This window comes from Patagioenas fasciata, chromosome 1 (assembly GCF_037038585.1).
Source record: "Patagioenas fasciata isolate bPatFas1 chromosome 1, bPatFas1.hap1, whole genome shotgun sequence".
Classification (NCBI taxonomy): Eukaryota; Metazoa; Chordata; class Aves; order Columbiformes; family Columbidae; genus Patagioenas; species Patagioenas fasciata.
Genome location: NC_092520.1, coordinates 211,834,746 through 211,847,628, shown reverse-complemented (window position 1 = coordinate 211,847,628; position 12,883 = coordinate 211,834,746). Strand labels below are relative to the sequence as shown.

Sequence of the window (12,883 nt, the reverse complement as noted above, 5' to 3'; positions counted from 1 at the left end):
TCACATTCTGAATAACACAAATCACTGCAGGGCAAGCAGAGGGAGAAGGATCAGCCGATGCTCAGGCTGGACTATGCGCAGTGAAGTCGTTGACTTGCACCTGAGAAGGTTCAGGCTGATAAAAACCATCATTCTCCTCTTTTAAGAGCTGAGGCTTTTGTCAAGACTTCAAAAATAAGATCACTTTTCACACACTGCAGCATTGTTCTGTACAGTGAAACACAAAGTAATTGATTGAATCCCTTGGGCAGCTACTTACAAAGTCAGGATATTTAAAGTGTATTTTCTCATCATAGGGGAGAAAATCCTGCCCATCAGTATTTGGGACGTGGAGAAGACCACAACCACTGGAACCACTGTTGTGCTCTAGCCTTCCCACCATCCTATTAATTAAAAAGCAGCTAATCTCCCTTAATCTCACCAGCAGCTTTCATCAAAAAGCTCAGAACACTTCCAGGTTTTAACAGCCTCTTAAGGCTGCCAGACCCGGTCTGATAGCTGATTGTGCTGCACAAACTCCAGTATGCTTGAGTAATTTTGAAGCCCAGCAATCGCTGCAGAGGGACTGGGAAGGAGAAAAAGAATTGTATTACTCTCTCTGGTGTCTTTTGGGGGTGGAGAGGGTCAGCGCTCAAGGTGAAGCTCCAAGGACTGGAAGATCCTGGTCTTACATCACTTCTATTTAAAAAAAGAGCCAGATAATTCAGCTTGCGTGAAAATAAAAAATCAGCTTTAAATAGCAGACCTAGTTGTTAAGTCTTCAAAGCCCTTCCATGAAGACAGATCGCTCCTTAAACACACCACATTACCCCCAAGTCTGTTTCTCTTCCCTCTGCCTTGCTACATTGCAGAAACAAACCAAACACCACAATTACGAGCTGTTTGCCTGCACTGGATTATGAAAGCAGGTGGCAGAAACCTCGGACTATTATTATTAGAGGTTCTCCTGCCCCTCTGCTCTGCCCTGGGGAGACCACACCTGGAATATTGTGTCCAGTTGTGGCCCCTCAGTTCCAGAAGGACAGGGAACTGCTGGAGAGAGTCCAGCGCAGGGCAACAAAGATGCTGAAGGGAGTGGAGCATCTCCCGTGTGAGGAAAGGCTGAGGGAGCTGGGGCTCTGGAGCTGGAGAAGAGGAGACTGGGGGTGACCTCACTAATGTTTATAAATATGTAAAGGGTGAGTGTCAGGAGGATGGAGCCAGGTTCTTCTCAGTGACAACCACTGACAAGAGAAGCGGTAATGGGTACAAACTGGAACAGAAAAGGTTCCACTTCAATTTGAGAAGAAACTTCTTCTCAGTGAGGGTGTCAGAGCCTGGCCCAGGCTGCCCAGGGAGGTTGTGGAGTCTCCTTCTCTGCAGACATTCAAACCCGCCTGGACACCTTCCTGTGGAACCTCAGCTGGGTGTTCCTGCTCCATGGGGGGATTGCACTGGATGAGCTTTCCAGGGCCCTTCCAACCCCTGACATTCTGGGATTCTGTGACTTAAGTGAACTTGAGAGTTGGTCATCTCCTGTCAACCACAGTCGGGGTGCCACGTAAAATAAACCCTGCTGAGACACAAGGGAAGATTCAGCACAGCCCTGAGCGTGGTCATGGAGGGATACAAGTCATAAATAGGTTTATGCTGCAGCGCTACATCAATGCTCCCACGCTTCCCTGTCCTCACCCTGGAGGAAGAACAGCCCTTGGGGAGAAGAACATAAATCACGAGGATCCTCCCTGCTTGTTTCAGAGGCAGTTTTGCAAAGGAAGCAACTGGACTACATAACACAACATGGGGAAACTGATGCCTCGTAAGCACCACACAGCTCTAACCTGTAATTCTTCCCTCTGTTAAACCAAGGGAAGTGTGAAGGCGCAGCGTTTTAATAGCAGTGAAGAGAGGAAAAAACAGAATAAATGGGGGAATACTCAAGGGACCATGCCCTGATCATCATGCTGGACAGCATACACGCTAGTGATAGTATTTCCCTTCAAATTAGTCGTAAAACTACAAATCTAACCTGGTAGAGCTGGTTTTGAGCTCTTCACTCGCGCTGCCTTTCCCAGGAACGAACAGCGATGCCACACTAGAGCTGAACAGGGTCAACTGATTTCTGACAGCACTCAAACACCTACAGTCTCCAGGCCGGCAGTAAAAGCTGCGCTGACGTACAGCAAACGGCTGGAAGCCAAGGCAACGCGGACCTCTGTCTGCACCCAGTATGAATTAAGATGTCGTGGTACTGAAGCGAAGCACTGGCAGCAGATTTAAGCAAGTCTGTGGCTGTAGGTATTTGGGAGCAAAGCAGCAAATTTGAGTCACAGCAAGTATGTGGAGATCATCACCAACAAATCGTGTTCAAATATATAAAAGTAAAGGAGAAGGAAGCCATATGTTACCTTTAGGATCTGTGCTTGCCTTGCAGACCTCTATACCTCAGCCATATTTATATACAGCTCCCGCAACCACTATGTTATTCAGAGCTTTACATATAGAACCAAAGCACACGTGGATAAGCCAAAAATCCATCCAGTTTTTGACCTCTGCCAGGAACACCAGAATTGTACCTGCTGGCACCAACTGGGACATTTTCTTGTGCGACTCCCAAACGGCAATAAGAGGCTCATTAACTGGTTTCCACTCAAACTGCACTGGGATCCACTGCCTTAAGATTAAAAAACCCAAACATCTGGAGTCAATTTATCCAAGTGCTGAGCCATGTACTATTATCACAGTTCCAGTACAGCAAACCTATTTTTTTCCACGCCAACTTTTCATTATAATAGAAGCTTTCAGTAAAACAGGGGTTTTGCCTATAAGCCATGACCACAACTTGAATAATTCCCAGCACAACCTTTTCCATGACAGGATATGATCAGCTCTACCATACCCAGGGTGTTTAGATACACTAACAAGCTTCTGACAGAACATTTACATTTCATCAATATATACAGCTTATGTACTACTATCCATCTATATCAAGTCATATAGTTATTCTTAGACTCTCACAAAATAAGCCTCCAAATTCTCATGTGTACTTATTAAAACTGGTTAAGCTCAGAATTTCTACAATTTTTCCCCTAATCGGAACAGCAATATATATATATATATGTATATTTAAACTGGGGCCACCTCTGTTTCTGTAATAACTACAGCTATAAAACAACAAGAGTACTTCCAGAGACACACATAAATTGCTTTAACTGTCAGGACTTCACTTGACAACAGCCAAACATTCCTGAACTCTGAGCCAACCACAGCTAATAAGCGAAAATTCAAAGCATACGCTGCGACTCGAGGTTTCACAAGACATTTTTCCACTTCTGAAAACAAAGGTACCCAATGGAAAAGGATCTAACAAGTTTTGCTGTTCTCCCCAGAAGGAGCACAGCATTATATCCATAGAATTACTGCATGTACGGAGATGGAGGAGTATTCAAGTTTAAGGTTGACAGAGCTATAAGTTTCATTCAATAAGCTCTATAAAAGTATTTCCTTCTCAATATAGGAGGTAAGTGAATTAATAGAATTAGAGCTACAGCTACCTGCCACCCTCCTGCGTTTGAAACAAGCGGCATTAATGCTGATTTTTGCTAGAGCAAACAAGTTTTAAGGGTTTCTCAGGACACTGCTCTGAGTTTATCCCTCCCCAGCACAGGTGGGCAAGGTCAACACTCAACTTTGTGACAAAGTCCCTTCTACAGATTTTCACACATCAGGAAAGCGATTTGGAAATAAGCTGTAAAGCCCTATGGAAAACACTCCTCCAGAGTCACTGCTCTGCTTTGGAAGGAGAAATAGCTAACGGAGACCCTGCTAATTAAACAAATAGATGAAGTTATCACGATCTCTCACCACCAGCAAAGTCCCTGCCCTCATACAAACAGGGTGCCCTGATTAATTTGCTTTCTGACTCCTCAGTCATCACATTTTCAAGCCAGGTTAATAAAATCAGTGATGAAAAACTTTCATCTATTTCATTTAAGCCTGTCACTGCGTCCTTATTTCAGTACAATCTTCACTGTATGCTCTTTAGGAAAGTTTCCTAATTCCACTCCAGTTGCTACTGCACGAGGTAAAATACCTTTGAAAAAGTCTTTCTAATTGGGTCTTCACAGATTCATTCTCCAAAATGAGAGCGTGATTTTGCTAATTGATCTTTGCGGTAGGAACCTCCAGCTTGATGTACCAAATCCTGGAACATTTATTTACATAACTGGGTACTCAACCTAATTTACACCTACACATTGTTCAGAGAAAGGGCAAACTGAACTTTTCCGAGACAAAGTTCTCCTTCCTCATTATACTCAGCAAGAGAGATGCTTAGGAATAAATACATCGCAAATGTTATCTGTAGAAGAGCCAGAAGATGAAAAATTACAACTAATTTTAATAACTGCTTTGCATCACAGTCTACATCTCCCTCAAGGTCAATATTAAGTAATGAGATCCTTGAAAACAAGTGTAAAAAAATGGCTACGGTCTCCTTATTTTTAACATCATCAATTTAAGCAGGTCCTTCTGCCATGTGTCACAAGAAAACGCATCAGGTCACATTGTGACAGCAGTTCTTGCTTGGAGAAGGGATTTCAGGATAAAGGGCTTCTGCTTTGTGACTGATGCGAGGGGTTGTGTAAGGCAAATATTAAGAAACTCAACTCTTCCTAATCCAAGTGACCAACAATGGAATCTGAAGGGCTTTATTTCTCCAGGAATATGTGGCACTTGATAGAAAAAACTTAGTGTAAAGTACAACTTCATGATTTCCAAATCTGACCTACTGAATGTTACTGTAAGGGCACAGTACCAGTGAAGAACCAAGCTCATGGATCTGAAAAGGATTCTATTTTAAAAGAGCTAAATCAATAGTGATCTCTTGATGTCTGTATCAAGTTTATCCCATGCTGACTTCCTACACTTTTAAAAAACATACTAGCACCTTGTAACTGTGGCTTTAAAGACCCCACTCACCGTAAGTGTGTCCCTCTGACAGGTAATGTTATTTTCTTCTGCAGTACCTTATTTACATGTTAACACATAATTTAGAGATAAACTATTGTAGTGCAAAGATTAGGTAGCGTTAAATCCATACACAAAGTCACCTTATAATACAAGGGAAAGGTAAATATGTTTGTCTTGTGTAAGCTGAAAAGTTGTCGCTGCTACAGCCTGCAAGCAATAAGGGTAAAGCTCGAATTCTCACATACAGCTTATACATTTATAATGTTGCAAGCACTGTGCTGTGAAACATCTTCAGGTGCCTGTTTGCAGACCAAATAGGTCTCTTTTCTGTTTGTACTTCAGTATTTCTGTAATGCTCACATCTACAGCTTTCCTGGAATATCACCGGTCTGTTTAAAGATCTGCAAGTAATTAATTTCAAACTCTCCCTGTATAAGTGGCTTAATTTGGAAGGAAATTTCTACTTCGCTGCTCTGAATTTGTAATTAGTTTTTAAATTGGGTAGTGCAGCATACACCGGTGCAAAGAAACCATTTAATTTTGACACCTAGTTTTAAGGATTCAGAACCAGGAAAGACTCTTGGCAAAGGCACAAGAAACCTTCGCTCTGGATTAACCTCTCTGGCCACAGGGTGCCTCTGCTGCTCAACAAATTCTCCCCACGCCGAGCAGAATCGTGTCTGCTGCTGTAATCACCAGCTGGAATCCACAGATCGTACTCGGCGTGAGCTGAAATCAATGTGCTAGGGATAAAGACACGTCAATATTTGATCATTCTGAAGTGCTCTCGTTAGCCGGGGTTGTCAGGCCTGCAGAAGCAACGTTCGCCTCGCTCAGACAAATCAAGTCACTTAGCCACGCTACAAAAAAGCAGAGCCGGGCTGTCGGGGGGTTTGGATGCACCCCTGATGTGGAGGACATTGAGTTGGGATCTAATTTCTGCAAGACAAATCAATCACCGCACCTTCGCAAAGCTTTGGGCACTCCTAAAACTTCTGCTGTCTGCTCGCCAGGGCTCCTCAGGCTGGCTGTGTTTTTTGGGTTCAGCCCCACATGTAGTTGTCAAAGATGGACGTGTAAAAGTCTACAAAGAGCTTGGTTGATTAGAAAACAGTCACAAAAAAACAATTAGATCATCTGACTGAAGCTGGAGAATAACATAGGCGATGAGATCTAATGATAAGGGAGCACAACAGCACTACAACGTTAAGTACTAGAGGGGGTGGTTGCATTAAAACTGCTCAGTTCCATCCCAATGGAAACAACACCTCAACTGGAATATTCCCCTGGAATAGCACCGTCACCAGCTACATTCATACCATATAAGCTCTGCTTTCACTAGTTAATGAAGCATCAGCAAAGGTACAGGTCGTCAAGTCCAGCAGTGACGTAAAACTTTCCATGCCAAGAAAAAAAGCGATGCTTCAAAGAAACTATTTAATCAGATTACATTTACTGCTCTACGTAAGGAGTGGATTCTTCCACGGACATCTGATTTGCCATCCACTGAAGTATACAATGTCTAATCACTCTCAAGTTACAGGTTACTTAAAAAACACTGTATTTGTAGTCCTCCCTGAAGACAAAGCAAAGCCCAGCCTAACATCTCGTTCCTTCCTAAGCAAATGGATGCTCGTATCAGTTTTTAAACTTATTTCTAAGGTAGCAGGACCACAAAAGTCACACAAAGAACAGGATAAAGAGGCAATACAACGCAATCAAAGCAAGCAGACACTCAAGCTCTGAAAAAGACACTTCACCAACTCTTTATTTCAAGAGTCCAAATCATCTTTGCACACACAAGACTTCCATCGAGTTCAACAGGAGCCGCGTAGCCACAGCGGGTGCAGCAATGATGCCCTATCGGCATGAACATTTCTGGACATAAAGCTTTGCAGTCTCATATAAATATTTACATCTGCCAGTTTGTACTGAACCCTCACCAGCACCAAACGTGAGAAGTTTCTAATGCTGGGTACACGTATCCTTCATTTCACTTCATAGTGCAGCACCAAGCCCTTACCTTATTTATAAAGAAGGCTTTCAGCGAGGAATATATTTTCTATATATATGCATCAGCTTGCTTTCAAAGAGATTTATGCTAAAAAGGCCTCCCTCACATTCAGATGTGGGTCTCAAATGCATTTAAAAGTGAATGAGCTGCACTATATAGGAAGGAGGCAAGCTGTTCAGAGCAATCCTCTTTACATTTACACATCAACAAACGCACACGAGAAGCGGAGGTGCATGTAAACAAAGACAATCTGCTTCAGAAATCCTACACCCAACGCGGAGTCCGGTTGCAGAGGTCGGGTGTACGTGCGGTGGAAGACCCAGTTCTGCCGGGCTCTGCAAGGACCTACCCGGGTTCTCACGGGACGACCACGGCAGCGAAAACCGAACCGTTCCCGAAAAGGGTCCCGTTTTCCAGTAGTTTCTCCGAGGTTCCCACTCGCCTGTTGGATCTGAGTGGAAGGCTCCAGAGAATGGAAGAAAGTCATTTAGGTATTTAACGTTTAGACCAGATATCAGATACAATAAGACACGACTGTCAGCCCGATTCTGGGACGAGGAGAGGGGTAAATTTGGAACGTGTGCTCCCCTTCGCATGACACATTGTGATCACAACAATCGAGACACGTACATCACTATTACCAGTGTCCTGCCACGGAGTTACTCAGCTGCTGAGGATGGAGTTGTAGGATAAAACAATATACCATGACTAGCTACAAATGAGCACAGAACAACCTCCCCTCCGCCTTTCTCACAAAACGCAACATAAAACCCATCATCTTTATTTACGGACAACCCACAAACCTCAGTCGTCCCCTCCAGGCAAAAATGCTCACTATATGATTGGGTTTTATTTTTCTTTCCTCTCCCCCCACCCTTTGCTAACACAAAATCCAAAGTCAGAAAAAATATATCTATTTAGTCAGAAGTACGTCAGTTGCATTTTATTAACCTACTCCAAGGGAAAAGCTTTGGGGATTCACCATACAAGTATAAAACCCCTTTCAAACACCGAGGGGTTACTATATTACTTCCTCCCAGCAGTCAATCAATGCAGTAAAAAAAAAAAAACAATGAAAATACTGAAAAATGGATGCTTTTCCCCTCTTCCACGTGTCCAGTGATTGCTCCGTTACAGCGTGATGAGGTCTACCAGGTTGCCTTTAGGAGGGGTCATGTTGTCCGGAAAGAAGTTGACCAGTGTGTCAAACAACTGAGTTCTCTGCGCATATGTGTGGTCAACATCAGAAAATCCTGGGGGAGGAAGAAAAGGGGAGAGAAAGTCAGTGTTCGGTGCTTTAAACACTCAGTTTAGCTGTGGAATATCCCAGTTGTGCATTTGGGACAGAAGTATTTGCTACTTCTGCCTCAACTAACAGGGCTGCCAGCTCTCCGTCCCACTACTATTTACATATACACATAGAAATCGTGTCACCCCACACCAACATTACAATCAAAAATGCCATAAAAAGTAATAAGCAAATTATTTTTGTCAAGCTCACTGACAACCCTGAAGAAATGGGGGAAGCAAGAGTCCTCAGGGCCCTGCTCTGATGTCCCAGAAAACAAAATCTGCGGAGCTATTTTTATTTGGTGCCTCATTTCTTCCGTCCTCAGGCTTTTCCTCGTTATCTTCACCACTGTCTTAAGCAGAACTGGTACTTGTATTACTTGTGGTTTTTCTTGAGATAAGCTCTGCTGATGGCAAGAGTCCCAAATCAGAGTCGCTATTTAATCCCTGGACTTGAGGGGAGGACCCAGCAGCATCTTGGCACAAGGGTTCTTTGCGAACCAGGCTTTGTGAAGTGCTGCCTCCCGACAGGGTTGGGTTTAGTCTGCAGCAGCAGCATTGTTTAATCCCAAACCCCACACTTAAACCACCAACAGTAAGAACAATAGAGCGGGCGTACAACGATTTCCTCTGCTTTGTATTACTTCCATCACTGCTATCTCAAAGGAATGCGTTTTAATTCAGTGAACTCACTCTTCAGTTAATCAAAGTCAACCAAGTTAATCAAATCAAGGAGGACTTGGGTTTTTGTTTTCTTTTTAGAAGCACCACTTGATGCTTCCTATCTGTAAAGCCAACCTCAGAATAAAGTATTAGATATTGTGTCAAGAACTAATTTATCTTCTAGAACACTTAACACTAGGGGGAAAAAAGTTTTCTGCAACTTGGGTTTTCCTCCTTGAAAATATTAACCTTATAGCATTAACTAGATAACACCACACCAGCTCAGAAGAGCTTCCTCATCCAGCAGAGCTGACACTGCAGGGGCTTTTTCCTTCCTTAGATTGGGAATTACACATCCATCAACAACCGAAGTCATCCACGCTATTAGCAAGAGCTCGGTAACTTGAGGACGAAACATCATTACAATAATGTAAGTTATGCCTACAGCCTTCCTATAGCTCGCCCAGGATTAATCTCTCCACCGTTTAAAAGAGCTAACTGGACAGAAGAGTGAAACAAATTATGGCTTTGGCTCAGAACTCCTGTTTCCAGCCCTATGCGCCACTGTTTTCTTCACTCTTGACATTCTGCCCGAAGAACTAGTTCTGCAAAGAACAGAGCGAACCAAACTACTCCAGGAATTGCAGTTATCACAGCAAACAGAGCCGTAGCCACGCTGTGAGATTCCAAAGAGACGTGACAGGAGGTGCTTTATTCCGACCAAAGCTCCCGTTTATTTAGGTAACAGTGAAGCATCAGATGTAATAAGACACACAAAATGATCCTGGGAGGTATGGATTTAAAACCACCACTGACAGAGGTTTTAAATATGGGCTCAAGGCGTTGGACATTGGTCATTATAAATAATCTCTCAAATGTCTATGTGGTGGCACTTTGCATACTCAAACCAAAAAGGGCCTATACCATTTATATGTGCTATAACATTCAATGTGAAACACAATAGAAACTAACAGTAATTATCAGAGGGAAAATACTTAGTGTAATTCTTCTGATACACAATACTCACCAAGAGTGGTGAAATCCGAGCCAGACTTAAATAACGCGGAGGCAAGAAGCTGAAACTGCACAAGAGGAGGTGGAGGGCCAAAGAAAGAGACAAAAAAAAAGGGTTATTAAGTGCACAGGAAAAAAAAACCCAAAAGATTCATAGAAGTCCAAGTGGTTTTAGAGCTCTTTGGTTTTCTTTGCACAATCCTTATAATTACACATTAATAACAGCAGCACTTTCATAGGAGCGAGAAAATTTGTCACTTTGGCAGAGCAAGTTGGATGTTTTTTTCCTAGAATTAGAGCAGTGTTAATGCAATGAAAGGCACTTGACCAGCAGCCCTGAAACCCAGGGGGTTTTTTATATATATATTTATATATATATCGCAGTGCAGGAGTAAGGCAGAGCCTCTTCCACACAACAGCATTCCCAGGGGTGAACATGGCACAGTCTCTGCGAGGAAGGGTGAGATGGTACGAAAACAGGGTAACAGCTACGGCGCAGCATGAACTTCTTGAACACAGAAAGCTTTAAATGCCAACAACCTTTCTGAAATGCCAGAGAAGCTCATATCTCAAGGTTAAAGCTAAAAACAACAACATATAGTTCTTTCCTTGGGAACATCAGAATCAAGAGTAAAAACACTTTCAGTAGCACATTGAGTTTTATCCTCCCTTCATATCTTACTGGTAGATGGTGAACACAGCATCTTCCTCAGCTGTTTTCAGTTACCTAGGTTGCGGCAAAGCTGAGTGCTTTGTCATGTTTCCTTCAAGAATGAGTTGATCCCTTAAACGCTTATAATCTTATTTCTCTTATCTATGTGTCTTCATAGCATGCAGCTCAAAAGAAAGAAGGAGGGGGACAAAAAAAAAGAAAGAAGAGAAGTAAAATATGTTCAGGGAAGGAGTGGGGAGAACAGCCAGGAATTACATATCCATCAGTTTAATTTCAGTGTCAAGAAAGAATGGGAACGCAGACAAGTTGGAGGCATCTAGGAGTGCAGAAGGTAAAAGTAGCAGCCAATGTGGATTTGGCAACTGTAAGTTGTATCACATCAAACTGATTTTTTTTTCTACAAAACAGCAGGCCCTATGGATGGGACTTGGCAACATACGTTGTCCATTTTGACTTTCATAGGATTTCTGATGCATTTATATGATATTTAAGGCAAATTATCACGGTATCACCTAGATTAAGCTAACAGGGAACGGCAAATAGGTGAAATAACTTTCTTGTGGGTAGCCGCCAATGGTTTGACACCAAAACAGAGCCATGAATCAGAAGTGATTCATCTGTGCTCCAGGGTCAGCATCATTGTGGGTTTCCAGCGATAACCTGCTTGACAGAACAGGACACGTTCGCTGAGTCCACAGACCACACACCACACTCTGGGAGGCTGCCAGGGAGCAGACAGGCTGCAGACTGATTTTCCATTTATCTGCCTTACACAGAATCCCAGAATGTCAGGGGTTGGAAGGGACCTGGAAAGCTCATCCAGTGCAATCCCCCCATGGAGCAGGAACACCCAGCTGAGGTTCCACAGGAAGGTGTCCAGGTAGGTTTGGATGTCTGCAGAGAAGGAGACTCCACAACCTCCCTGGGCAGCCTGGGCCAGTGCTCCATCACCATGAAGAAGTTTCTTCTCAAACTGAAGTGGAACCTCTTGTGTTCCAGTTTGCACCCATTACCCCTTGTCCTATCCTCGGTTGTCACCGAGAAGAGCCTGGCTCCATCCTCCTGACACTCACCCTTCATACATCTGCAAACATGAATGAGGTCACCCCTCAGTCTCCTCTTCTCCAGCTCCAGAGCCCCAGCTCCCTCAGCCTTTCCTCACACGGGAGATGCTCCACTCCCTTCAGCATCTTGGTTGCCCTGCGCTGGACTCTCTCCAGCAGTTCCCTGTCCTTCTGGAACTGAGGGGCCACAACTGGACACAATATTCCAGGTGTGGTCTCCCCAGGGCAGAGCAGAGGGGCAGGAGAACCTCTCTGACCTACTGACCACCCCCTTCTAATCCACCCCAGGTACCATTGGCCTTCCTGGCCACAAGGGCCCAGTGCTGGCTCATGGTCACCCTGCTGTCCCCAGGACCCCCAGGTCCCTTTCCCCTACGCTGCTCTCTAATAGAGATCACAATTACAATGATGGATCAAGGAGCCAACCGCTAGGGCCAAGCACAAATCAACATAAAAACTGGCTATACAAAAACAGGCCGGGGCACACAGGCTCTGTGTAAACACATTTAGGAGTTACAATAGAGCAGCAGAATCCTACTGAAAAGGAATAAGATCTTCAAATAAATCAAATGCTCCTGCTGCTATCAAGGCTCGCAAGTCTCATCTACAATAAGGCAACCACTTGTGGATGCCCTGTATCAATTAGCAACATGTGAGGGAAGCACTAGAAAATTCAAGTGGTCTGAAAATCAAGCTCTAGAAAGAAGGTTCAAAGGAGTCAGGGTTGTGAAGCCTCCACAGAAGAACATCCAAGGACACAACTGCAAAAAGCTACAAATGTAAAAGGCCGCTACAAAAAGGTAAATCTACAACTAAGTGCAAGAAGCCACAAAAGCACTTCAAGATCAGTTTCAACAGGACATCAAGGAAAAAAGTCTAAAATAAGGACTGTAGTACACTGGAGTAAGTTTGCATCTTTTGGAGAGGTTATCAAAGAAGGTAGCACTGGATGTATTTAAGAACAGGTTAGAAAAATCCAGGATTGGCAAACTGCAGAAGAGAGGGAAGAGGTTGATTAAGCACCCTCTTGAGTGCAAGGTCTGGTTATATGAAATCAACGGGGATTGCAATACTACACATGTACCTCACGGCTAATGTAACATGTAAGAGTTTCTTGGCTCCAAATCAGCAACGTACTTAAACACATGCCCAGCATAAATAGCTCCAAAAGTTCCAATAAAGCCAGGGGGTAAATCTGTGCCGCTTCTGATAGCA

At 43.6% G+C, this 12,883-nt stretch overlaps 1 protein-coding gene across 2 annotated transcripts in view; it reads right to left on the bottom strand.

Annotated features, from left to right (window-relative positions):
- Window positions 1–6,691: 6,691 nt before the first annotated feature.
- The window catches only part of MKLN1 (muskelin 1), a 106,502-nt gene continuing 100,310 nt past the window's right edge, over window positions 6,692–12,883 (bottom strand). For both annotated transcript variants that reach the window (XM_065838136.2, XM_071803539.1), the window contains 2 exons: window positions 9,945–9,999; window positions 6,692–8,217 (listed from right to left, as the gene is read on the bottom strand). In XM_065838136.2, coding sequence (XP_065694208.1) covers window positions 8,096–8,217; window positions 9,945–9,999 — 177 coding nt within the window. In that variant the 3' untranslated portion in view covers window positions 6,692–8,095. The remainder of the gene's footprint in view (window positions 8,218–9,944; window positions 10,000–12,883) is intronic.